Source organism: Abrus precatorius, unplaced genomic scaffold (assembly GCF_003935025.1).
Source record: "Abrus precatorius isolate BTA unplaced genomic scaffold, Abrus_2018 Scaffold4, whole genome shotgun sequence".
Classification (NCBI taxonomy): domain Eukaryota; kingdom Viridiplantae; phylum Streptophyta; class Magnoliopsida; order Fabales; family Fabaceae; genus Abrus; species Abrus precatorius.
In genome coordinates, this window is record NW_020874384.1 from 2,357,686 (window position 1) to 2,383,195 (window position 25,510).

The 25,510-nt window shown below is 30.7% G+C and overlaps 4 protein-coding genes across 7 annotated transcripts; 1 reads left to right on the plus strand and 3 right to left on the minus strand.

Annotated features, from left to right (window-relative positions):
• The first annotated feature begins 749 nt into the window (after positions 1–749).
• Positions 750–3,884, plus strand: LOC113865693 (putative pentatricopeptide repeat-containing protein At3g18840). The gene is made up of 2 exons (XM_027500411.1): positions 750–3,169; positions 3,341–3,884. Exon 1 carries the CDS (start codon positions 798–800, stop codon positions 2,859–2,861), a length of 2,064 nt encoding a protein of 687 aa, XP_027356212.1. The 5' UTR covers positions 750–797; the 3' UTR covers positions 2,862–3,169; positions 3,341–3,884.
• Positions 3,885–4,305: 421 nt separating this feature from the next.
• On the minus strand, positions 4,306–8,381 carry LOC113865166. Its single transcript, XM_027499551.1, has 11 exons — positions 8,290–8,381; positions 7,733–7,808; positions 7,454–7,537; positions 7,161–7,274; positions 6,628–7,059; positions 6,130–6,536; positions 5,783–5,882; positions 5,627–5,686; positions 5,461–5,547; positions 5,201–5,329; positions 4,306–4,856 (listed from the first exon to the last, which is right to left on the minus strand). The coding sequence occupies exons 1-11, from the start codon at positions 8,379–8,381 to the stop codon at positions 4,557–4,559; spliced, it is 1,881 nt and encodes a 626-aa protein (XP_027355352.1). The 3' UTR covers positions 4,306–4,556.
• Positions 8,382–13,101: 4,720 nt separating this feature from the next.
• On the minus strand, positions 13,102–17,416 carry LOC113864823 (probable E3 ubiquitin-protein ligase ARI2). 4 transcript variants are annotated; one of them, XM_027498969.1, is made up of 7 exons: positions 16,992–17,408; positions 16,472–16,504; positions 16,100–16,376; positions 15,265–15,745; positions 14,551–15,096; positions 14,337–14,470; positions 13,102–13,774 (listed from the first exon to the last, which is right to left on the minus strand). In XM_027498969.1, the coding sequence occupies exons 1-7, from the start codon at positions 17,112–17,114 to the stop codon at positions 13,629–13,631; spliced, it is 1,740 nt and encodes a 579-aa protein (XP_027354770.1). In that variant the 5' UTR covers positions 17,115–17,408; the 3' UTR covers positions 13,102–13,628. The 4 variants fall into 4 exon arrangements, with proteins under 4 accessions (XP_027354770.1, XP_027354773.1, XP_027354772.1 ...); XM_027498971.1 differs by having other exon boundaries at positions 13,185–13,846; positions 16,992–17,410; XM_027498970.1 differs by having other exon boundaries at positions 13,270–13,802; positions 14,350–14,470; positions 16,992–17,416.
• Positions 17,417–21,899: 4,483 nt separating this feature from the next.
• Positions 21,900–23,582, minus strand: LOC113865168 (EEF1A lysine methyltransferase 4). The gene is made up of 7 exons (XM_027499556.1): positions 23,491–23,582; positions 23,318–23,414; positions 23,096–23,234; positions 22,872–22,954; positions 22,597–22,731; positions 22,407–22,511; positions 21,900–22,031 (listed from the first exon to the last, which is right to left on the minus strand). Exons 1-7 carry the CDS (start codon positions 23,544–23,546, stop codon positions 21,900–21,902), a joined length of 747 nt encoding a protein of 248 aa, XP_027355357.1. The 5' UTR covers positions 23,547–23,582.
• Between the last annotated feature and the right edge of the window lie 1,928 nt (positions 23,583–25,510).

Here is a 25,510-nt window from a genome sequence, read left to right on the forward strand (position 1 = left end):
AATAAATTACATTTTAGTAAATAATAAAAGTTTTTTAAGTTCTGAAAATATTGAAGTAAGGTTGGTCGCCTTATTTTGTATTTAAAAAAATAATAATAATTTTAGGTTAAATTGAAGGATCTATCATATATGTAGTTAAATTGAATATATCAAAATTAAATTATTTTTTTATAATTAAAAAATATCCTATCTTAAATAATAAAAGATATATCGAATCGTTCTTCATCAAAGAAATTATATTTTTTTATAAAAATAAAATAATAACATGGGAAATCGAAAGTATAAAGTAAAACAAACCATGTCAAATAGTATTTGATTTTATTTTAAACAATTTAAATATATGACGATTAATTTCATTTATTTTGATGAATCCAATCATAATCTGAGTTGGAAATGTAATAATTAATTATTGTTGAGAAGCATTTTTAAACTGGGAAGAGAGGCTTTGGATAAAGGGAACCAAACAGATCCAACAAAGAAATAATACAACTATTGGGTGGGGCTTCTTCAATCCACACAGAATATAGATTTGTGAAAGCCAACATCAACTTCATATGCAAATTTATTCACATATCATTTGATTTGCATGCATAAATGAACATAAATTAAAATACAAAGCAAGCCTATAACATCATCACATATATTCAATTTTTTGAAGTTTTTGATAAATTCTATATTTTTGTTTGTCCAAAAATTTTGAATGGTGTTATCCTTTTTGTTTTTTTTTTTGGGTCCAACAAGGAACATACAAACAGTACTTACATTTTCAAAAGGAATAACAAGTGCCTTGGTTTGAAATGCCAATGAGGTCTCTGAGGGTAAGAGATGCTCTGGTATACCGTGAACATGTCGATGCAATAAAATCTGGTTTGGTGTCAAGCATCTTCACTTGCAATCAACTCGTTCACCTTTATTCCAACCATGGCCTTTTGCACGAGGCTCACAAACTGTTCGATGAAATGCCCCAGCCAAATGTATTCTCTTGGAATGCCATAATTATGGCTTACATAAAAGCACACAACTTGACTCAAGCACGAGCCCTTTTTGACTCTGCCTCTCGCAGAGATTTAGTTTCCTATAATTTAATGTTGTCAGCTTATGTTGGTGCTGATGGGTATGAGAATGAAGCACTTGATTTGTTTACTAGAATGCAATCTTCACGTGACACAATTGGGATTGATGACTTCACTCTCACTACCATGCTTAACCTTACTGCCAAACTACTCGTGGTGTGTTATGGGAAGCAGATGCATTCATATATGGTGAAAACTGCAAATGATTTAAGTAAGTTTGCTGTGAGTTCTCTCATAGACATGTACTCTAAATGTGGTTCCTTTTGTGAAGCATTCGATGTATTCAATGGTTGTGATGGGATGATAGACTTGGTTTCAAAGAATGCAATGGTTGCAGCTTGTTGTAGGGAAGGAAAGATGGACATGGCTTTAAATGTATTTTGGAAATATCCTGAATTAAATGATACCGTGTCTTGGAACACATTGATTGCAGGATATGCCCAAAATGGCTATATGGAGAAATCACTTACCTTGTTTGTTGAGATGATGGAAAATGGTATTGATTTCAGTGAACACGCTATATCAAGTGTTTTGAGTGCCTGCTCTGGTCTAAAATCATTGAAACTCGGCAAGTCTGTCCATGCTTGGGTGTTGAAAAATGGTTACAGTTCAAATCAATTTATTAGCAGTGGCATTGTCGACTTCTACTCTAAATGCGGGAATGTTAGATATGCAGATTCAGTGTATACAGAAATTGGGATTAAAAGCCCATTTGCAGCTGCTTCCTTGATTGCAGGCTATTCATCTCAAGGCAACATGACAGAAGCCCAAAGACTTTTTGATTCACTGTCAGAAAGAAACATTGTTGTCTGGACAGCTCTATGTTCAGGTTATGTCAAATCACAACAATGTGAGGCAGTCTTCAAACTTTTCAGGGAGTTTAGAACTAAAGAAGCACTAGTTCCTGATGCAATGATCATTATAAGTGTGCTTGGTGCCTGTACCACGCTAGCTGCTCTTTGTTTGGGAAAGCAAATTCATGCTTACATGTGGAGAATGAAACTTAAGATGAATGAAAAATTGCTGAGTGCTTTGGTTGATATGTACTCAAAATGTGGGAATATCACATATGCCGAGAAACTCTTCCAACTAGTCACTGATAGCGATAGAGATGCAATCTTATATAATGTCATGATAGCTGGTTATGCTCATCATGGCTTTGAAAATAAAGCGATTCAGCTTTTTCAGGAAATGTTGAAGAAAAGTGTCAAGCCGGATGCAGTCACTTTTGTTGCGCTTCTATCAGCTTGTCGACACCGTGGATTAGTAGAACAAGGAGAGGAATTTTTTATTTCCATGGAAGAAGATTACAGTGTATTGCCTGAAATTTACCACTATGCGTGTATGGTTGATATGTATGGAAGGGCTAATCAACTAGAAACGGCAGTAGAATTCATGAGGAAGATTCCCATACAGATAGATGCTACAATCTGGGGAGCATTTCTTAATGCTTGTCAGATGAGCAGTAATACTGCACTTGTCAAACAGGTAGGAGAGAACCTATTAAATGTTGAGGTAGATAACGGGTCTAGATATGTGCAATTGGCGAATGCCTATGCTTCCAGAGGGAAATGGGATGAGATGGGACAAATAAGAAAGAAAATGAGAGGGAACGAAGCTAAGAAGCTTGCTGGTTGCAGTTGGATATATGTGGAAAATGGTATTCATGTATTTACTTCTGGTGATACATCTCATTCAAAAGCAGATATAATATATTCAACTTTGGCATGCTTGAACGGAAAAATGCATTTATCTTTCGCAGAAATGAAGCGACTTTATGAAATTTAGGGTGATGTTGAGGATATACTTTGATGGTCAACTAGCCAATGCCACTCAAAGTGGATACCCTGCCATGTAGAGATCATAAGACCACCATTCAATACAGCATGCTTATAGATACTATTGCATCAAGGAATTGAGTTTATACTCAATCAAAATTATAGTACTACTGTGAAAGTTATTGGCAGACCTTACTTTTTCATGAAAGCGTGAACGGAAGAGATGTATAAGAGTTTTTGACAGACTGAGACTACTTCACCTTTTCACCAACCTAGCCAATTCATCATCCTGCTACTTCACCTTTACACCAATACCAGGTAAATGACCTGTCCCTCTTGTATGTATTTGTATAATATACTTATAACCTTTATGCAGAAATCTTTTAATGATCCATTTCATCTTTGCTGTAAATTGCCCTTGGTATTATGTATTAATAATTGAACCTACATGTTAATATATGTGATATTATCATATCCTATCTTTCACAGAATATATTGGCAAGTGCAGTAAGGTACAACAAAGAACCTTAAGTTGGCAAAATGACTTATAAATCGATTATCAGGATGCAAACTTCTGTGAAGGCAGTTATTCAAGACAGAAATGTTGTTGTTTTTCAAGCTACATGACCAACAGTGTCTCATATTTGGTGACATATGGAGTAAAGAAGGACTAAGCTCATTGATTATGAAAGTTCATGGTGAGGTGATTTTATCCTTAAGCATGTCGGTGCTACAGTCGGTGATTTGAAGCATGCGGATGACAAAGTAGGAACATTTCCTGAATTCTTATGCTTTAGTTCGGTTTTCAAGCATGTGAGGAGCTAGGGCTGTTGTAGCTGGCTGTTGAGTGTTGACTTTCTTGCTTTATGCCATTCTTTGGGGACGAATAACATGAGTCCATTATTCACCTAGGGTAGTTTTGCTGTGCCTTCATGTTAAGTGTTTCCAAAGGATTTGCTCGGGTCCTTGGAGATCCTTGGAGATACTTTAGATACATTTGGCTTGTTATGTTTATGGTTATCTGAAAATTAATATATCTATTGGTGCCATCCACAACGTGATTTAAAATTTAATCTAGATTGAAAAGTGTATTAATTCCTCCCTAGAAAGAAAAATGAGAAACCATGATTCTAACTATATAACTAAAACTTGTAGAAATAATTAAAAATTGAGAATTTTTTTGAGTAAATGGATTTATTTTCAATGATTCTCCCGTTACCTTCTCATTTTGTATGGCAAAAAGGCCACAAAAATTGTACTTCGTAGCATTTCTAGGTGGCAGTAATGATTTCTAATGACCAGTGAGCAGACACACAAAAAGTGTTCAGGATTGATCCATCAGACAAAGCAGATGTTGTGGAAAAGAATTAAGAATATACATCCAAAATGTGATAAAAAAAATAAAAATTTAGCTATAGTAAAATACTTAAACCCAAGGACCTTAAGATAGAGTTATGCAGCAAAACATCTGTAGTACTAGCCACCAAAATTTTCAGATTGTTGCTTGCTATCCGACTTACTTTTTTCTCTGCTTCCAACCCTCACCTTCCGAGTGTTTCTGTTCTGAGTTTATTATTTTCATAGATACAAGGTAGACACATTTCTTCTGCTTACCATAAGATGTAAGTCTTGTATGGATGTGGATAGAGAATAGACAGACAACTATTCTACCCAGACAAATTCATGAATCCTATCAAGCATGCCGTTACCAAGCTAATTCCTTTGAAATCAAGTAATGGAAAGTGAAGTTATGAGGGGTTAATTCAATTCCTTTCCAGCTTGTCTTTGATTGAAGCTCTTGAATTCTCTTTTGAGAATCTGGTAGATAAGGCTTAACCATCTCCATCAAATTTGATGCTCCTAGACCTGAATTCTTTGCATAGGAATCAACTATCTTTGGGAGAACTATTTTCTGTTCCTTGCTTGTGGTGATGGTGGACTGAATGTATTCTTCTTTCGCAGATACTAGCTCCTCCAAGACTCTCTTGGATGTGTACAAACGTACCTGAGAAAGTTACAACCAACCCCAGCTGAGAGTCTGAGAAAGTGACCAAATAAGATAATTTCTTGAGGGCAGGGAGTTGTGTAAAGTTACATTAAATAATGTCAAGTACAAAGTCATCTATTATAGCCCAAAGCAGTAACTGTATAAATGCAAGAATCAATTGAAAAATTTTGTTTGTTCAAATCATTATATTCAGACCTGTAGACAATGTTTCAAATAATCTACATCTATAAAGATGGGCTTTCTGCTTTCTTGAGTTACCAAGAGAAGAGGGTTTAGGGTTTAGGTTTATACATATCCCTCTACACAAACAAATTGAAAATACAAAAAGACCAGAAGTCTACCGCGGGATCAGAATGGCTTCCAGAGCAAAGAGCAAATAATAATAAAGGTTCTGGATGATGTATAGCATATCCTTTTCTTGCATCTCTAACTTTTGGTTTTGTCTTTGAAGGAAACCATGACCGCAGCCACTAGGAGAAAAAGAAAGATTGAATACTGTGTTAAGAAAGGCGAAAGACAATATGATTTGAGCTTACTAATTTGTTTGCAATGTAAAATGAAATATGGAGTCTTCTTAAAAGTTTTTGGAAATCATATTTACTTGTCCTGGACGAGGCAATCTGCATCCCAGAATGAAATTCTGTATCAGGTCTACGCTTATAGTATGTCCTCCAATGTTATATGCAGCCTGAAATATATTTGCTTATTTTAGTAAGAATTCATAAATACCAGTCGATTCCATGGAGTTTTATGAGTGACAAACGTACCTTAAGTACTGAAGACATTCTTTTATCATTGTTGGCTGCAATTCCGTAAACTAATAAGGCCTGTGGAGGACAGACAAGAAGATGGTGGGATTGGTTCATGGACTTGAAGCAATACCATGAATGAGATAAAGAAGAATAGAGATTTAGAAATTTTACATGCATTGCTAAGGCATTGTGCACATTAATCCAAAAGGCGAGCTTTTCTTCGTGCTTCATATTTTTAGGATTAACTTCTTCTAGCCGAGAAACAAGTGACCTGCAAGAGAGTAGGATGCAAGTTGTTCTATCACAAAAAAGAAAGCATCTAACCAAAAAGAACATGTTCAAATCTTGGTATACCGCATACATTTTGGTGCACTGTACTATTGTTGATGACTTCAATTTTCATCGTAAAAGCGTTGATGTGTTGTTTCTTAATCCAACAAACAGATTATTTAAAAGGAACTTATGAATTTGAATAAAACAACATGATTAAAGAGAATAAGCACTATAAGATGGCTCACCTAAATCTACGGAGCATGTACTCAATTTCTTTTAATTTCTGGTTATCTGTGCACAATTGATGTATCCTTATCATTGAGCAATAAGGTCCATTAAATTCTTTGAAGCCTCTGACGTGGAGAGGGTTACTGGAGTTTAAATTGATGGATGAATGTTTCTTCCATTGTGATCCCAACTTACTACTCTGGCTCTGTGAAGATAAATCATAGCCAGATGATGAGAATGAAATAGGGGATGAAGCATTTTTATGACCAAGAGAAGGTGTCTCTGCAAGTTCACAATATATAGCTGATATGCACTTAATCATCTCCTCAGAAAGCCAATTTGGTGTTTCTGGAACATTATCCACACAGCAATTCCCAAGATGCTCTGCCAAGCTGGTTGAACTGGATTTAGCGCACTGAGCTTGCTGGTGAAAATAATTTGGAAGCCAGATATTAGAGGCCTGCATATGAAATAAAAGGAAGTGACCACTTTTCTTCTAGTTTTCATATACTTACCTCTAACATGGATAATGGTAGAGAATGGTAAGAGTCTAAAGCTTTGGTCTCAATGTTCACAGGAGAAGCTTCAATTGAGCATGTTGTTTGTTGAGATAGCGCTGAGTGACATCGATGAATGCTAGAGTCTAAAACAGTTTCTGGTTCCAACTGGTTATTGCATTCCTTGATCTGAAAGTCAGCTGAATTACTGGGAGAAATGTGATGACTAGAGTGCACAACTGAAATTTCTTTGTCATAGATAGCACCACTGCCAGGCGCTGTAGACGTTCCTTGGTTAATGTCTGAAGCTAAGTCCAATCTCCTTTCCTTGGTTGATAGAGATGAAATTTGTTGATCAAACCTTTTCCGATACAAAGACAGAAGATATTGTTCCAAATACACGACTTCTAATTCTAATATTCCAATTTCCTTAATCAGTTCCTTTGCAGCCTAAAATAATGTAAGAGGTGTATGTAATGGATAGTCAGAAGCAAGATCCAAAAAATTTCAAACAATTTAAGGAGTAAAACTGTACTTCCATGTAAATGTACCTTGGGTATTGAACTTTCTATTGTAGCATCCTGTGAAATAGGCAGATAACTTGCTTTCTCTAATGTATGCCGTATCACAAATTGTTGCTGTAATCGTTTTTGAAGCTGTAGAATCTTCAGAGATAAAAAGCTAATTTGTATGAAAAGCTATAGATAAAATGAATTCTACATTCCTTGACTCAAGGCTTATCTAAGCTATGTATAACAAGGAAAATCGAATCATTGCCTTCAAATTCATTTGCTTATTAGTAGCTAACCCATATAGTGACAACTTAATCAATCAAGATTTTTACCTCTTGAGTTAAGGAACTTTGGAGATCCATATTATGGTGTTGCCTCTTCTTGGATTCAATGCTTTTCTTTAGTTCCCCCAGTTCCTTTTTGTGACATAAAAGAAAGAAAATTAGCAAGAGTTGTACTGCTTCATAGTATATAATACAACAAACACTACTTTTATGAACTGAAAAACATTCTTTTGTGAGAAAACAAAAAAATCAGGGCTAACAAATCAAAGAACAACGCTGGTAAAGGAAGTTTCTGAGAGAGAGAGAGAGAGAGAGAGAGAGAGAGACCACTTCAGGCCTATAAGAAGTTTCACTGATGCTCTCTAATTCATCTCCCATGAATAATCTCCTTTTCATTGGGTCACTGCAAAACAGTAACAAAATGTCAATAATAGGAAGTGAGGCACATCACATCGTTTAAGTTAACATTGATACTGTTAGCCTGCAAAACTAATTAAAAGAACTTCTTCGTAGGACCAATTTTGGCAGTTTAGATGAATTAAGTACAAATTGCACCTTGATTTTTAAAGCACTTACTACTGATTATATGCGTCTCAGGAACATGATATTTAACATTAGAAACTAATAACCGTTAGGTTAATCTAGTGTTATCATCCCTCTCAAACAAAGCAAGATTATGTATATTTAATAACAAAAATGTGAGAACAAATTCTGGGTACCTTAAAGAACCATTATTTGGTTGAAAAGTTAATATACTTACTGAAGACCAAGATGTATGTCACTGCAAATCTTTCCTTCAATTTATTTGGTTTAGAAAGATGACAAGCACACAAAGAACGAAAAGAAAATGTTCAAAGTAAGAAACCAATTGTGTCAACAAAAACCTGTTAGAGCGGTTGTGACTTGGAATTGACACAGTTGGGTCCATGAACTTGAATTGCTTGAAACCAGAATCCCGCCACTTTATTTCATGCATGTTAGTGTCAGAATTGGCTTAAAAACTGCCCATGGATGCACCAAAACTACATTAAATGCGACAGACACTGGGACCAGATATTGACAAAAGTTTCATAACAGTGACATTGTCAAAATGTAAGATACATCCAAAATACATTAATTTAAAGCAATAGTGTGCTTACAAGTAGCAGAATCTCCACTCTGATGGAATGAGACTTCTCGCACAGACAAGTTTTAGAAAGCTGAACCGAGTTTGGTGGTTCAAAAACCAAATAGGCTCAGTTATATCTATTTCAATAACACATTTTCCCTTTTTATATTCGTCAGGTAAATGTGATTTTCAACCACAAAGATACCAAGACAACAAGGGTATATTTGTGCAGTACTGCTGTTGACAATAGCAGCTCATAAGATTTGGTTTATTTTTTAAACTATTTTGACTAGTCTCACATGACTAACCAACCCTTTTGGAAGCCTTTGATAAAGTTGTGCTTTTTACATTACATTGAAAGAAGAAAATAATGTCATAGCTTTTGAAGAATATATTTGAAAGTAAAACTTGGGGATTATAAAAGAAGGATATGACAAGAAACATGAAGCAAACTGAGATACGTGCATCACAGATTGTGGCCATCAACAATGATGCTTACATATAACATGCATGTTTAAAGGCACACCAACTTTGAAGCTTTTGTGGTGGTGGGCTTTTTGCATTGCATGAAAAGAAGCACTTCAGTTTGGTTTTTCCCTTTATCTTATAGCAGTGTCTAAAAGCTGAGACCTTCACCGTTTAGAATGGAACAAAGTGACAAAATACAGAGTGGTGATTAAGATGACAGTTTGTTGGACAATGGACTTGCATAAGCATAATGCATACAGTTCCATCCACTCGTGCACTTCAATTTCTTTCTATGCCATTCCAATAGCAAATTCCCATGTAGTGCATTTCACAAATCATTTACCATGATTTGGTTTTAAATGGTAAAAGTGCACTAGTGCAGTGTCCTTGAAGTTTGATCAAGTCATTTTTCTTTCTTCGTTAAAGAATAGTTTTCAACTTTTAACCCGGTAAGTTTATCTCTCTAGTTGAAAATATAATTAGATATTTTAAACTTGTTTTTGGGGTTTATTTTAAACAATATAAGTAGAAAATTAAAAAAAAAACACATTTACTGTATTGTAGTTATAAAACTATAATAAATACCCTTTTTTAATGAAATTTTGCCATTATTAATTGTTTAAATTCACATTAAACATTGAAATTATCAATTTTTTAATATAACATGACTTCTAATTGTTTATACATTACACAAACAAATTTTACCTACCAATTAGACTACCTGGTATGATCCTCCTATGACAATGGCAAGTGAAACCAATGGTAATAACTTTACTACCTAATCTTGACAGATAATTGATCACGTTTGGTGTAAGGAATTGTAATTTTATGTAAACAACAATTAAAGGGGTATGCTTCATTATTAAATTATATGTTGTACAAAAAACAGTTTCAACATAATATTACATAAATTTACAGATATATTTAAGAAAGTAAAAAAAATCTTAATTTTTGAACCGCGTATTATATAGTCTTGCTCCCCACGACCCCTCCACTTGAAGAAGAAAACACAGTGAGGTTGGTCACTTGGAAGGAAAAGGAAGACGCACTTAAAGAAAAGGAGCCTCAAAAGGGCTGAAAGTTTATTGTCAAAGGAAGAAGCTGTGTATGTTTTGATATGAAATGACTGGTTTTGGTGGGCTGTCCTTTGTCCAATTTCATGGAGAAAATTGGATACAACCAATTTGTGCATTGTCAATTACTTTGGTGGGAAAAAGTGCCTTGCCTTTTGTCATTGGATAGGGTGCTATACACGTAGTGAAGAGCATAAAATTATGTCTCTTATGTAGTTACAAAAAGGGTGTAGATATTTGCATGTATCCATGGTTAATATCACACATATTTTACATTAGGCAAATAAATAAAATACCCTTTGATGAATACTGCTTTTCTTTCTTTCTTTTCTTGGCCATAAGTAAAAGAAGGAATAAACTTTTAACAAGTTGATAATATAATATGCTCACCAGCTATTCTTTTTCTTTCACCTTTCTTTTCTTTTCCTATTAAAAAAAATAAAATGTTTCTGCGTTATCAAGGAGTGTGTTTAAACAATAATTTGTTTCATATCTTCAATAGTAAATTTTATTAAAATAAATTTAAAATAACTTATTTTATGTGTTGTTTGATAAAGCTAAGTAGAAAGTTTATATCTTATAAACTAGTTGAAAGTTTATAGTGCTTTGAGTAGTTGATTGAATTAATGTTGTTTGAAAAAATTAAAAGTATATTGAATGATTGAAAAAAAAACATATAATATTATATTAACATATAATTTCAAAATTATTTAAGATTTTTATCTAAGTGTAATTTATTTAAAAGAATAAGGATAAAAGTAAGATAGAACTATAGATAATTATAAGCTAAATGCTACTTTAACAAGTTTTTCAAAAGCTAATTTTTAAAAGCTCATTCTATTATTTAGTTACTAAATGACTTTATCAACTTATTTTCTTAAAACAATATAAATTATAATTCCTAAATAAGTTATAAACTTATATTGTCAAGTACATTTTTAATAAATTATATTAAAAAATTTACTAAAACAAAATAAATAATTATAATAATTATAAATTATATATTGCTAATAAATTTTTCCTCGACTCTTCTAAAGAGATCCTACTTTCAAATGTTGGTTAGGTGCAAAATAGAAGTAAAAACCACATTTGGGTCTTGCAACTTGGAGTTTGACTTGTGGTTTGGTTAATCTGGAGAACCAATGCAATTGTATTCTATTTTATTTCCCAAAGTTGGGATATTAATAATTAAAAAGGGTAGAAGAGGGTTCAAGTCACCATTTGAGTTTCTGACTCTGATCAATAAAAATAGGAATAGTTAATTAGAAATGGACCTTTCTTATCGAACAAAACAATTATCAAGTTTTCAAAGGAAACTGACAGACATATATACTTGTGTGAGTTGTGGCTTTAACCTTTGATAACATTAGCGCTTAGTACGACCTTTTCATTCAATAATCCAAAACGAACAAAAATTCTACTAATTTCAAGACCTCAGAATTAGTGCAAAGCTAACATAATTAATGGGTCTTCAGATATGACTTATTAATATAAAACGTTTAAGATACAGCAAATCAAGCTTCTTATGTCAAAACTTGACACTAAACAATATAAGACGTGTTAGTAGAACTTCGAGTTAAAGTCTGGAAAGGCACGGAGATCAAAAAATAGGAAAATAAATTAGAGGAAGCATTTAATGATATTTTGAAGTGTATGAATGAGTTAGTGTGTTTGATAGTATATGGAACCAATGCATGGATATGGGGTGCCGAACATTTTATAACAATGTCAGAAGATAACCCAACTTTCTTTCAAACAAAAACACAATCTTTTCGTTGAGATTGGTGAGAGTGGAGTGTTTTGCTCTGTGAGAAATGTTCTCTTTCCACGCCTGTTTTTCCTGTCTTTTTTAAGGATTTTAAACGTTTATAAATAGAAAAATTTTATGAAAACTACACATTTATTGTATTAGCTGCTTATCATTTGTTGAAATTAACAAAGCTTTTTTTTTTTCATTGTTTTTTAAGAACTAAAGTCTTATAATAAACTAAAAAATATATTTCATCTCATATAAAATAAGATTCAGATTCTCTTCCGTTATTATAAGAATTAAATATCTAGTTTTATTTTACAAATTTTCTCTCTCTTTTCCATTTTCTTTTCTTCCTCCACCACTCTTTAAGCTTACACCTGCTTCCTCTTCTTCCCATGTTAACAAAAAACAAAATACATTAAATGTATTTGTTTATTATTTAATACTCTCTCATAAAATAATAAAACAAATAAATAAATAAAACATAATATTACTCTTAAAAACTAATGAGCCACAGTAGCGTTGAAAAATCTTAATCAAATAATAAAATATTGAGTTGAACTAAATAATTTGATCCACTTAACTTTATACATAGATGTATGCGTGTGTATCCGTGAGATTAGAACACAATCGAATTTGAACTTTTGCATGTAAGATGCATTCTTGTTTAATCTTGTTTAACAATGCTCTAATAGCATTGGATAAAAAATTAATAAGTAAAATTTTATTAAAAATCATATTAAAGTATGATAAAAATGCATTAATAATAATTTAAAAAATATTTTTTTTATTTCTTTAACTAGTATTTTACAATTTTTTTAATGCATATAAGCGCATGAATTTCTTAAATCAAGATCGCGTGTGGTCGCTGACAAACAGATGACAGGTTAATACCATGAAAATATAAAAAGTTAAAATAAAAAATAAATCTAACTTTCGTAGACGGAAAACTTATATTTATAGATATATATAAAAGAATACAATCAAAATAGTCACACACAAAAAATTGTCCTTTTATGTTTTCTTGTACAGACGAACAAATTTCCTATGTTGCCAACGGTGGCAAATGGGATTATACACAAGCACGTATTGAATAGGGGTTCCAATTTAGGTTATGTTCATAAAGTCGAATTTGTGAAAACCTATTCCTAATATGAAGTAAAAATAAATTCAATTTAAAAGAAAATCAGACAAGTATATAATTAATTTTCCCTTAACTATACCTTACGTTTTATTTTTAGAACGCGAGTATATTTTGTATATTATTTTACAGTATTAGACATCAATATCATTGCATCACATCCCTATATATTAAAAAGATATTTACTAATACAGATTTCTTAAAATATATTAAATCAGCACTTTACTAATGTGTGCGATGTTTGGAAAGAAATAGCATTAAAAAAATTGGGCTTGAACAAGAAAAATAATGAAAACAGAAAGGGAAGTGAAGTAACCTCCACTTGTAACTCCAAAAGATAGGAATAAGAACATCCTAGAGGTTGTCCTCAAGGGTGTTGATAAAACCCAGGTAGACATTTATACATGAACTACTAGCAAATAAATGCAGCAAGGCTATATACAGCGCTAGGATTTTAAACAGAAACGCAAATGAAGCAGGAATAAGGAGCTTGGAACTATTCTTTTGGAAACATATATCATCAGCAGAGACATGGCCAAAAGAAAGAGATATATATGAAAGCAAATTGTGGGGGGTAAACTGCATTGGTGTAAAATCCAAAATGATTAATTCCATTAAAGGCAGCAAAGCAATTTATGTTAGACCTGTACGCCTGTACGTATATAAGGTGTCCTTCAAAGTCAATTTCTGTCTACAAACTCTGCTGGCAAGTTTAGATCAAAAAAACCACCTCCAACACTCTCCTTTCTAGCACGCTTCCGAGACGAGCATCCACTGTCATCTGAACTCCCTGATCCAGAAGGCCTATCAAGTTCTGCTGTTACACCTACGCTCGCAGCATATATACAACAATCCTTTTCACTCAGTAACATTTCTGATGAGCATCCACAAAGTCAAACTGAAGAAAACATACATAAGAACATTCGTAACATAATAGAATAAGAAAACTAAAACTATAAATTTACAAGTTGCCACCATATTTCCATGTGTGAATTTTTTCAAAAGTGAGACCTACGAAAACTAATACTAACCAATAAACCAAGTTCAAGAATCATAAGCAAAATTACATATGTAATTTTCGTTCATCCGCAAACTTGACACTTTTTGACAAATCGTAGTCTATTATAACCAGAGTATAGCATGTGTTGAATCATAGCAGTGACTGTAGACGTAATACTGTAAATAATTTGTTTTTACGCATAACAAAATAAAATGTTGCTGCAACAAATCAAAACCTTAAAACCATCAAAATTAGTTGCTCAACAACTCAGAACAATAATTAGCTCACACAAAATTTCATGTTAATACATTCTTTATGAGAGAAGTTTTCACAAAAAGCCAATGCATAAAGTTTTGGTCCAGCTAATTATTCAAACAAAACTATTTACCAGTATTATTGGCTTTGTTGCTCCAACAAACTGAAAGTTCTGATGCCCTCTCGATCCCCTTTGACTTATATGGAGCAATACTATGCATGCCAAGATGGAGAGAACCCAATAAATCGTTCTCGATGCATTCATACCTGCATCAAATGTCAGAATTGACAATTATCAATGTCAAAAGTCAGTAATGTGCGAGGACCTTGCTTAAAGCAGAACTCACATTTTTTGACAAAGTTTGTCAGTAATTGTCGAAAGGTTGATGATCTGCATCCTTATCTCCATAACCTTATCATCTGAAAAGGTTTCAAAAGGCTCCTCCAAAATTTTAGAGAGCTTTTCAACATTTGCCTCAAGCTGCTGCTGTTGATCCTCAAATAAGTTTTGTTTTATTTCCCTTTGAGCTTCTGTCATTTCTTCCTTAAAAAGCTCATCTCCAAACATGTAGAAAGCAAATGCATATGAATATGATAGGACACGCCTAGATCTGAAAAGTCTGGCAAGTCCATTATTTACCCAGCTATAATCTCTAAGTGTAGAATCCTTTTCTTCTGAAATTGCAATCTTCCCTTGTATAGTCTCTTTCAGTTTGCTTTCAAGCTTAAAGGAGTCTGTGTGAGCTTTATATCGGTTATGATAGTGCATATACCGATATAGATCCCTCTTTGCCCGTTCAGCTGTTTTCTCTTGCTCTTTGTATCGACCACAGCTATGACCAGCTATACTTGACCAAGTATGCTCTCGGCCAGTAGCTCCACCACACAACCAACTGCACCAAAAAGGGAAAATTATTATAGAAATCAACTCCTGATCCCAGTTACCATATTTAAAATTAACCAAATCTTAATAGCCAAAAAAATATATAATTGCGTCAAATTGTTAATGAACAGAAAAAAGTTGGGTGAGAATATATAATGCAGGAAGGAGGAGTGCTCACCAAAATGCTTGGCCACAGATACAGCTAACCAAGTTACAACCACCATTCTTCTCCACTGGTTTGTGGCACTTTGGACATGGTTTTGTATGAACAGTTATCCAATTAACAGTTTCTGATTCATCGCGACACTTCTTAGCCCAAAGCTCCCACATCAAACATGAACAAGGGGAGTGTGCTTCTGACAAGCAACTAAAACAAAATTGTAAACCACATGAACATTCTACCTCACACGGTTCATCATCCTCAACCCGTATTGCATTCCCACAATGAGGTGTGCTGGGACACCATTTAACTCTCTTATTGTCTTCAATGTAGGATTCAAGCAGAAAGCGTTCATATTTCTCTGCCATATCAGGGTGCTTTCTACTTAGAAGAGTTCTTACAACAGCTTCATCACAAATGGAATTGCACTTGTGTGCCATGCATCTAATGCGTTTACTTTGACCCTCATTTATCTTGACAACAAAATGCTCTGTCCAACCTGTAAAAATGGACATGAATACAGAGAATCACATAAATGAAGTTTGCATGAATTTCCATTACTGTGCAAAATTTAACAAAGAAATATAATTTCTGATGACACCTCAAATCCAGACAAGTCCAACCATTAAATTATGAAATCAAGATATATCACAATTAGAGACCAATCTTTTATAAGGGTGTGGAAAAAAGGCTGACATAGACCCTCACTAACTGCATTATCAATGATACAATTATAAGCCATGCCATCAGCCCAACACCTGATAATTTTGTTGAAAAGCTATAGAATTGTCACCTATGAAATTTAGAAAACCAAAAGCCACGATGAGTAACAAAACAACAAATGGCCACTCACAGGAATTGCAAAAGCAGTGACCACAATCCATTCTCGTTGCTTCATGACTAGGAATGTCCTCTATGCAGATTTCGCACATTACTGTAGAAGGAACAGATGAGTCAGAGTCGCGATGTTCATCCACACTAACACCAGCCTCAGCAAACAGAAATGTCTTCCCCTTGTCTACATACACTGCAAACAACTTCTCCACATCCCAACGATGATAAATAAGAAGCGTACGAGCATGTTGCTCTCTCACTGAAAGCATGTCCATCACTCGGCGCAAATCCTCCCTCTGCATGAATGCGCATATGGATATCAGTAAAATGAACAAATATAATTCATCTAATCAAAACACACTAGGCAGTTTCTTTTTCTTTCTCACGTCACCTGTGCAGCCAGCAGTGATTCCTTCGTAATCACCTGCAAGTACCAAAACAGTTCAGCAGAACACAGTCAGTGCAAGGAAAGAACACAAAGGAGCCGACTTCACATAATAGTCACAATGAAAACCAATCCTCGGATCATATAACCCACAAAAACTACAACCAGATAGAAACCTTTAAAACTCAAACCATAAATTCAGTACCCACAGTCGAATTCAAACAATCAGACCAAAAATTCAACAAAATATTTATCTAAAACAGTTTTAAAAGCCCTACCTTCAACAAACCCGTCTCGATATAAGAGCAAAAAGATAAATGCACTTCATGAATATAACAATCCACAAACCATGCGATAAGGGAGGAAAAAAAAAAAAAACACACACACACACACACATAAACGCACGAAAATCATCAAAGAAGGAAAAACATAAAAAAGCCAGTTTTTTCACATGAAGAAAGAGAAGATGAGAAATCGGGAATAGCCATAAACAGCGTATCGTATCGGAAAGGAATGATGGGAATACCTGAGTGGTAGGACCCTTGGAAGAGAGGAAAGGAAAATCTTGGTCGTCGTTTTCAAAGGGGTCGACAGAGTCTTCTCGATCGGAGTAACGGTAATCGTCGTCGCTGCTCGCGTAATCGTCCATCCCCACCTCCAAAACCCAAAAACGATTGAATGGCTGTCGAATTTCAATTGATAGAACAAAACGCACAATTAGGGATTCGAGATAGGATCGAATCCGGTGATCGGAAAATCAAGAACGGAATTCCGACGATAGCGCCGGCAAGAGAGAGGGCAGGTACACACACGCCACTCCACACACACACACACACACACACACACACACACACCCCCACGCAGAGACAACCTTTCCTTTCTCCTTCGCAATTTTGCACTTAGCTTTGCTCACACAATGATAATTATATATAATTATATTATTAAATTATAATGATAATAATAATTGTACCGAGTGATAATAATAATAATAATAATAATTCATCTTCTCAGTCTTCTCAGATATCTAAGATTTGATTGGTCGCTCGAATTATTTTTTGGGAATGGAAAATAAAATAAGTGGTTTGAGAATTTCACTTTATGATACTAATAACAGTGAATTTTCCTACTTCTTCCTCGTTTATCTTTGCGTGCAAATTACATTATTTGATTTTTTAAAAAATATAATGATTGGCTTTATCTTTAGGAAATATTTTCCTTCATTTAAAAAATATAAATAAACGGTACGACAAAACTTGGAAGATTTTTCAAAATCTTCAATTGGAATTTTGGATTTATATTAATGGTAAGATTTAAATTATTTTTTATTTTAGAATTCAACAAATGTATTAAAATTAGACACCTTAGACGTTAAGGAGCCCTGGTTTTAAAAATTAATTAATTAATAATATTTTTCGGTTCACAGATAAAATCAATAACTGAAGTACGAGCAACTACAAAGAAAACAAGTGTCATGCACATCTTTAAAATATAAGAAATCGTGTATAGGCGGTTTAAGACATGTGTTTTTTCAATTAATAAATGTATTTTTCATTCATGAGTATTATTAAATTAAAATAAAATAACAAAATGCATTATATAATCATTTTAATTTTAATAAACTTAAACAATTGATATTATAATTATTGATAAATATTTATTTTATTAAATAAACTAAAATTAAAGGGAAAAGGATAAAATCTAAACTTAAATTTGAAAAAATTGCTTGATATAAGATAACTCATTTGACATGATAAAAAAAATTCAATTATTAAAACATTTCTATTTAAAAAAACTCTCATTTAATAATTAACATTTTAAATGGAGAAGTATATAATTATTTTGTACTATTTTTCCTTTTATATTGTATTTATTTTATCTCATAAACTGAAGGCACACATATAGTTTAGAAAAAGAGAGATAAATTATTTAATTTTTGTATGACGAATAGTTTTTGATAAATGTAAAGTTTATTTTAATATTCTTACACTTTTAAACAAAAAGAAATTTTTTTAATAAATATATTAAATAAAAATGTTTTTAAAAAAACAGTTATCATCTTTTTTTGTTAAACTAGTATTTACTTTTTAATTAAATATTATTTTTTTATAATTTATCACTTAATCTTAAAAATTTTATCTCTTTAACACAGTCATATTTTTTAGTACAATATTTTCAAGATAACAGAATGGTGTCTCTTTTCAAAATAAAAAATAAAAAATCTAAGTCAAAAAGTTATATTTATTACCTATCAAATACAAGACTTAAAAATTAACATATAAGTCTTATTAAAATAATGTTTTATTTTATAAAAGTTAATGAATAATTTTTTTAACAACTATTTTATTGATGCCATGTAGTTGATATCAATTAAAAAATTATTGCTTTTTTATTTTTATATCTCTTTAGTAGGTAAAAGTGATAATAATAATAAAAATAATTAATTAATATACCCAAAAAACAATAAAGTAGATACGTAGCGTTTTTATATTATATTTATTTATCTTTACTAGGACGAGGCCATAAGATAAACTTTTCATAACTTGTTTTCTTTGCATTGATTATTTAGTATTTTTAATTAAATATTATATTAATTTTAATATTTTCCAATTTTTTTTTTAATTTTAAATATATATAGTACAGTCACGTTTAATACAATAAATATACTTTATTTTGTAAAAATTATTAAATTTAATAAATAACCATGTAATTATTTATTTTTCATTTAAAATTTCAATGGAATGATATTCACATCGTTCATAACAATAAAGAAATATTATTTTATTGATTTTTATATCTCTTGAGTAGGTAAAAACAATGATTATTTAATTTACATTAATAAATACTAAAATAATAAATTATATGTATTATTTGATTATGTTTATTTCTAACTTAACTACCTAAAAAACAAAATCTCTACGATAAAAAAATCAATATAAAATAATGTCATAAAATATATCTTATCACATTGATTCAACAAATATAAAAAGTTGGATGAAATCATAATAATATATATAATTTTCATTTTGTTTATCAAACAATTTTTTTCTTATTTTTATTTGTAAGGTATTTGTTTAGAAACGTTTGATATTTTTTTATTATATTTTCCTTTAACGTTTTTATGAAATATGTTTTTTTTATTTGTCTTTAATAAATAAAGTTGGTGAAACTTAAATTAAAATTAAAAGAGGAAAAATATTAGTAGAGTTAAATTTAGTGATATTGAATAAAAGTAAAATTTGTATGTTATAATATTTAAAAAATGAATAAAATAATTAACTAATTTGAACTATCTTTATTTATCTGTGTAATATAGTTAAAAGTGCTATATAGAAAAATAAAAAAAAAACTAAAGGGATAATTTTTTAAATAGTTTTATATAATAAATAATTTTTTCTTTGATTCAATAAAACAGTGCATGGATGTGGGGTGAATTTAGGCGAACACTAATTTATATTTATTCAATAAATTTTTTATCACATAAGAAATGACCTAAATTTAATTATAAAATTTGTTTAAAATGTTGAAAAAAAACTGATTTTAACAAACTATACAAACAAAATTATTAATATAAACTAAAAATTTATAAAAAGAAGTAAGAAGTTTTTTTCAATAATGATTACAGGTTCATATAAAAATGATTACACAATTAACGTGTATACTTTTTATTTTAATTTTTGAATCAATAAGTAATTTGAAATGACATTACATAGTTCCACTTCTAATTTTATTTATAAGAAACAAATATTTAATTTACCAAGATAAAAAATGTAGTTATATGTCATAAATTTATACTTTATTTAAAATAATCACAGTATTAAATGATCAAATTAATATATTATATATTAAATTAATAAATGTATCCAGTTTTATGGATAAAAAGTGTATACATTACTAACACAAATTATATAATAAAAAATTGTGTAAAAAAAGTTAACAAATAATGAATTTAAGAAGGGTATCTGTTTTTTATATTTAAAATAAAAAGTATTAATATTTTTTATAAATAGAATGAGAAGCAGTAGTTATTATTAATTATTAATTTATTTTAAAAATTTGAAGGTGTCACTGTTTCTGGGTAGACATGCCTCTTTAGCTGGTAGATACATGGTCTAAATGCATAGAAATAAGATATGCTTCTCACAATTCACACTCATCTAATATTTCCTCTTCTCAGACAACTTCTAAAATTTTTATACCTTTTTTTATATTTATATTTTACTCAATTGTTAATGACTAAATTCTAACCCAACCTTACCCATTAATCTACTACAAAGCAATTGGGAGCCAATTGATAACTTTTAAAAGCACTGTTATTTATGAAAATATTATTAAAAGTATAAATGTTTATTTATTTTTTCTTTTGCAAAATTTACTTAATAAGACATTTGCTACATGATGTAGGTGATTGGAAGAAGTATTAATAGATTTGATATGTTTAAAGGGTGCTAAATATACTTTTGATTTTAGAAAAGCAGTGAAAAGCACAATTGACGGGTGCATTGCTTATAGAAATTTTGTTTTATTTTTATGCTATATTTTCGTGTAAAAATAGCTGAAAGAGCAATCTCTTGTAAATTTTTTAAATTATTCAGAATTAATTTAGTTTAATTTAAGCAGAAAATGAACTCTTTTTTCTTTTCAACAATAGTATAATGTTTTGGTACAATATTATATATAAAAAAGTTATTGTTTAAATGGTCTTGAACTGTCAATTCTGGACTCTATATTAATTATAAATAACATGATTTTTACTTTTAAACAACCAAATAACCAATAACATTATATTAACTTTTTATGCATAAAAACATAATATTGATATTACTGAATTCACTATATTTATAATATAAAATGTTATAATTTTCAATGAAAAAAATACTATTTATCTGTTTCTCTTCCTGTGTCCTTCAACACATGTTAAAAAAATTATTTGATTATAACTATATTTGCATTATGCAATTAATTGAATGATTACCATAAAGTTTCTTACATATTTAAACGATTATTTAAAAGTAGTTTGTATTTTATACTAAAAATGTCAAATATTTTATACAATGTAAGCACGAAAGTGACATTTCAAAACTAAAATTGATTAAAAACATACTTGAATCTTATGTACATTTGAAACCCCTAAATTAATCATTATCTTCTAATAGCATTTATCTGTCGTCTCTCCTATGGGTGACAGAATATTTCTTTTCCCCTCTTATCACTGCCTCGAAGCATAAATAGAGGAATTCATTAGAGCATTAGGATAGCAACTTGAGATGGTTTCATTTACTTTTCAACAAAGTAAAATTACTATTTTGGTGCAATATTACCATGACTAAATCCAATAGTTAAGGTAAATTGAATTCCTCCTTTAAAGCAAGTAAATCAAAATTGCAGCAAGGAAAATAAATTAAAATTGATGACAAAACTTCATACAATATACAGTCTAAAAGTTCAACTCGTCAACATTGATTCTGAAAGCAAAATCTTCACTTTCTAACTCTTCATGAAGTAGATTCATAGGTGACGCTTCAAATTTCTTAAAAGGTGGTATATCCTCGTATGATGACCTCTGTCCCTGAAAAAATTTCATTGATCATAGTTAAAAACATAAATGCAGAACAATAAAACCACAAGCACATGAATCATAATCCTTATCAATCTCTTATGCATACTCCTACTCTAAACTCAGATGTAAAATTATAGCTCCCTAAAGAAACCCCTTAAATGTGTATCACTACTGATGCTGAAATCTGTAAGATTTGTCACAAAAAACAGAAAGAGTCATGGAAACGCAGTTATTAATAGCAAAAAAATAGAGCATACTAGATCTTCCAAAGAGATATGTGATATCACATTGGTAGAACTTATATGCTCAAGTCTTGATAGCAACTAACAGGCCTTTCTTTTTATAGTTGCAAGAAAAACAAAAAGTGAGGTTATATGGACTTACCTTCTTCAGAACATAGACAAAATAGTGAAAGGTTTCACCAAAAGTAGTCCACTCAACAGACCAACTGAAATCCGGTGCATTAAATATAGGGCGCCTGAAATGTGGCTGCCATGAATTTTAAATAGATTAGAATTAGAATCACAGCAGTGCCCATTAAAAGAGGATAAGCCTAACAGTTCATGCTTGAAACCTGGCCAAAAGTTATTGAGATAAATGTGCCATCAGCTTTCAAAACCCTGTGAACACCTTTCAAGGTGGCCATGACCTTGGATATAGTTTCAGGCTTTGGATTCCACGGGTCACCACTGTCTACGAACAATACATCCTTCAAAACCAAGGATAACACCTTCACATCTAACCCATAAACTTCAAACACTTGACCGTTTATTCAGGAACCATAATAATCAGTTTAGAATATCAACCCAAAATTCCATTATAGGTCAAAGGAAAAATCATTTAATTTACCATAGTTCCTTTCTCAATAACCAAATCAAAACACTCATCCTCAAAAGGTAGCTCTAGCATATCAGCTTGCTGCACTTTTATGCCTAATCACAGGAATGAAAACATGCTAAAAATACAAAAAAAGAGAATACATAACAAATAAGAAAATAATCAATTAAAAAACATATATATAACAAATCATACATGATTAATGTCTAGCAATTACTATGAACTTACAAACTGACCTTTGAATCCCCGGGACAGTAACCGTTTCTGCATGTTGTGAACTGCAACAGGTGAAAGGTCAATGCAAGTTATGTTGGTTGTGCCATCATTATGCAACTGTTCACACATTTGTGAGTTTCCACATCCAAGCTCCAACACCTACAAATATGCATGCATCTTCTTCAGTCATTAATCATCGCAAATCCTTTCCTAATGTATGAATTTCAACACATAATGCATACAGAAGAATGGGGCGTGAGATGGGGTTGAATGAGGTGGCGAAAATGGGAATAATCCTTGAACCACTCATATTGCTCCTCCTTCGAAAACCTCTCATCCCTGAAACCATGGAAAATTTCGAAGCTTTGAGAAATTGAGAAAAATTGCAAATTTTGAAGCTTCTACTAGTAATTACCAGTAGCAAGGATTAAGGTATGCGGAAGCTGTTGAAGGCATTGCCCTATCCTCCATTTTTACTCTTCAAACTTCCAATCCAAAACCCTAGCCCCAATGGAATTAAACTATATTTCAATACTTGAAGAAGCAAATAAATTAAATAATACGCAATTAAGTTCAAAGTTTTTTTATTAATTAATTAATTAATTCAGATTTTTTTATATAGTTTTAAATATTTTTAAAGTCATAATCGAAAAAAAAAGATTTGTATGGTTATAAATTTTAGTGGCTGGCTAACAACCACTTTAATATATTTTTAAAATTATAAGAACTTAAAATTTTTTGTTCTTATATTTTTACAATATGCCTGATGTCACACTAAGTTTTTTTGTGTAGTGCTGCACTGGTTACAAGTATCATTAAATTACACTAAAATTTTTGAAATAAATAATTTAAAATATATGATATAATTAATTTTGAGTTTAATAAAGTTTTAAATTTTAAAAATAAACATTATAATAACTAATAGTAAAACTTCTATTATATCAAATAAATTATAAAAAATTTTAAATTAATGTTAAATTAAAAAATATATACATAATGTAGAACAATTATTTAAAGATAAATATAACTAATTCTTAATGATATCCTCATGTTAAAATACTTATAAGAAAATTTTTATTTATTTATTTTTTAAAAAAATACTTTCAATTAAAAATTAGTACTCATAATTTACACATAAAAATTTATATCAAAATATTATTATTATTTGCTATTAAATTATTATTTAAACTATATTACGTTGTATTAGTTATAAATGTATTATCATTATAAATTTTATTATTATAATAATATTTTCATATTTTTTTAAAAGTTTAGCAAAAAAAAAAAAATTGCCATGTTTAGCACAATTAGTTAAAAAGATAGTCAAAAGTTGAAAAATGTTAAATTGGTTTGTTAAAACTATTTAATAAAATTATATTGTAATTATTTTATAAATATAAAATGATGTAGAGGACATCTCTCTCACTATTTATATATATTAGTCACTTTTAAACTCATCGTATATTTATCATAAATTAAAATATAATACAATTTTTTATTAAAATAAATCATATAAAATAACTTTAAAGTAATAGGATAAAAGTAAAAAAATAATAATAATAAATTATAAGTTTAAATATTACTTTAAATAGCTTATCAAACACTTGATAAAAATAAATTTATAAAGTAGCCAAATAAATTATAAATTAACCAAAATATCTTGTAATATACTCAAAATATAAAGAGAAAGTGAAAAAAAAATAATTTACAACAATAATTTTTTTATCCTCCAACCTAAAATAAATAATTTATAATTATTATTTTTAGTTTATACTGCAAGAATATTTTATCAAATACAATCATATTAATATTCGTGGTTATATATTTCATAACTAGTTTATTTTAACACACGTGCACATGGTTTTTTTATTTAAATATTGTAAATTAAATAACTATTTCTTAATATATAAGTTTTTTGAAACTAATTCTTTGTCTAGAGTAAATTTGTCACATCGATGTGTTATTTTACTAAAGTGACTGTTGAAAATATATTTTTTGAATTTTTTTAATAATGATTTTCACCATTGATAACATGAAATATACCAGATTGAAGCACGTGTCAGAGAATCTACGGTTTTGTCACTTAATTGGCAAAATTAATGAAGAGTTTCGGCACCACCGTCGCGCAACTAATGAAAAAATGACACATGAATTTGATGGACCTGTTTCGCCACTAAAAGCGTGAAAGTAATAAATTTTAAAAAAATAAAAATTAAAAAAATTAAAAATGGATTGCACGCTGTCAGTGACGAAATAGTATTTTGCCAAAAGCATGGTGAAACCATTGAGAAGCTGTCACGTGGCAGGCGGCACAGTTACCGTCCCCACCCCTTCGCTCCTCCTTTCTTCTTCCATTTATTCTTCTTCCGTCTGACGTCTCTCCTCTTCTTCATTTCTGAAAGGTTGCAAAGTGTGAAAAATTGTGGCTAAGATTT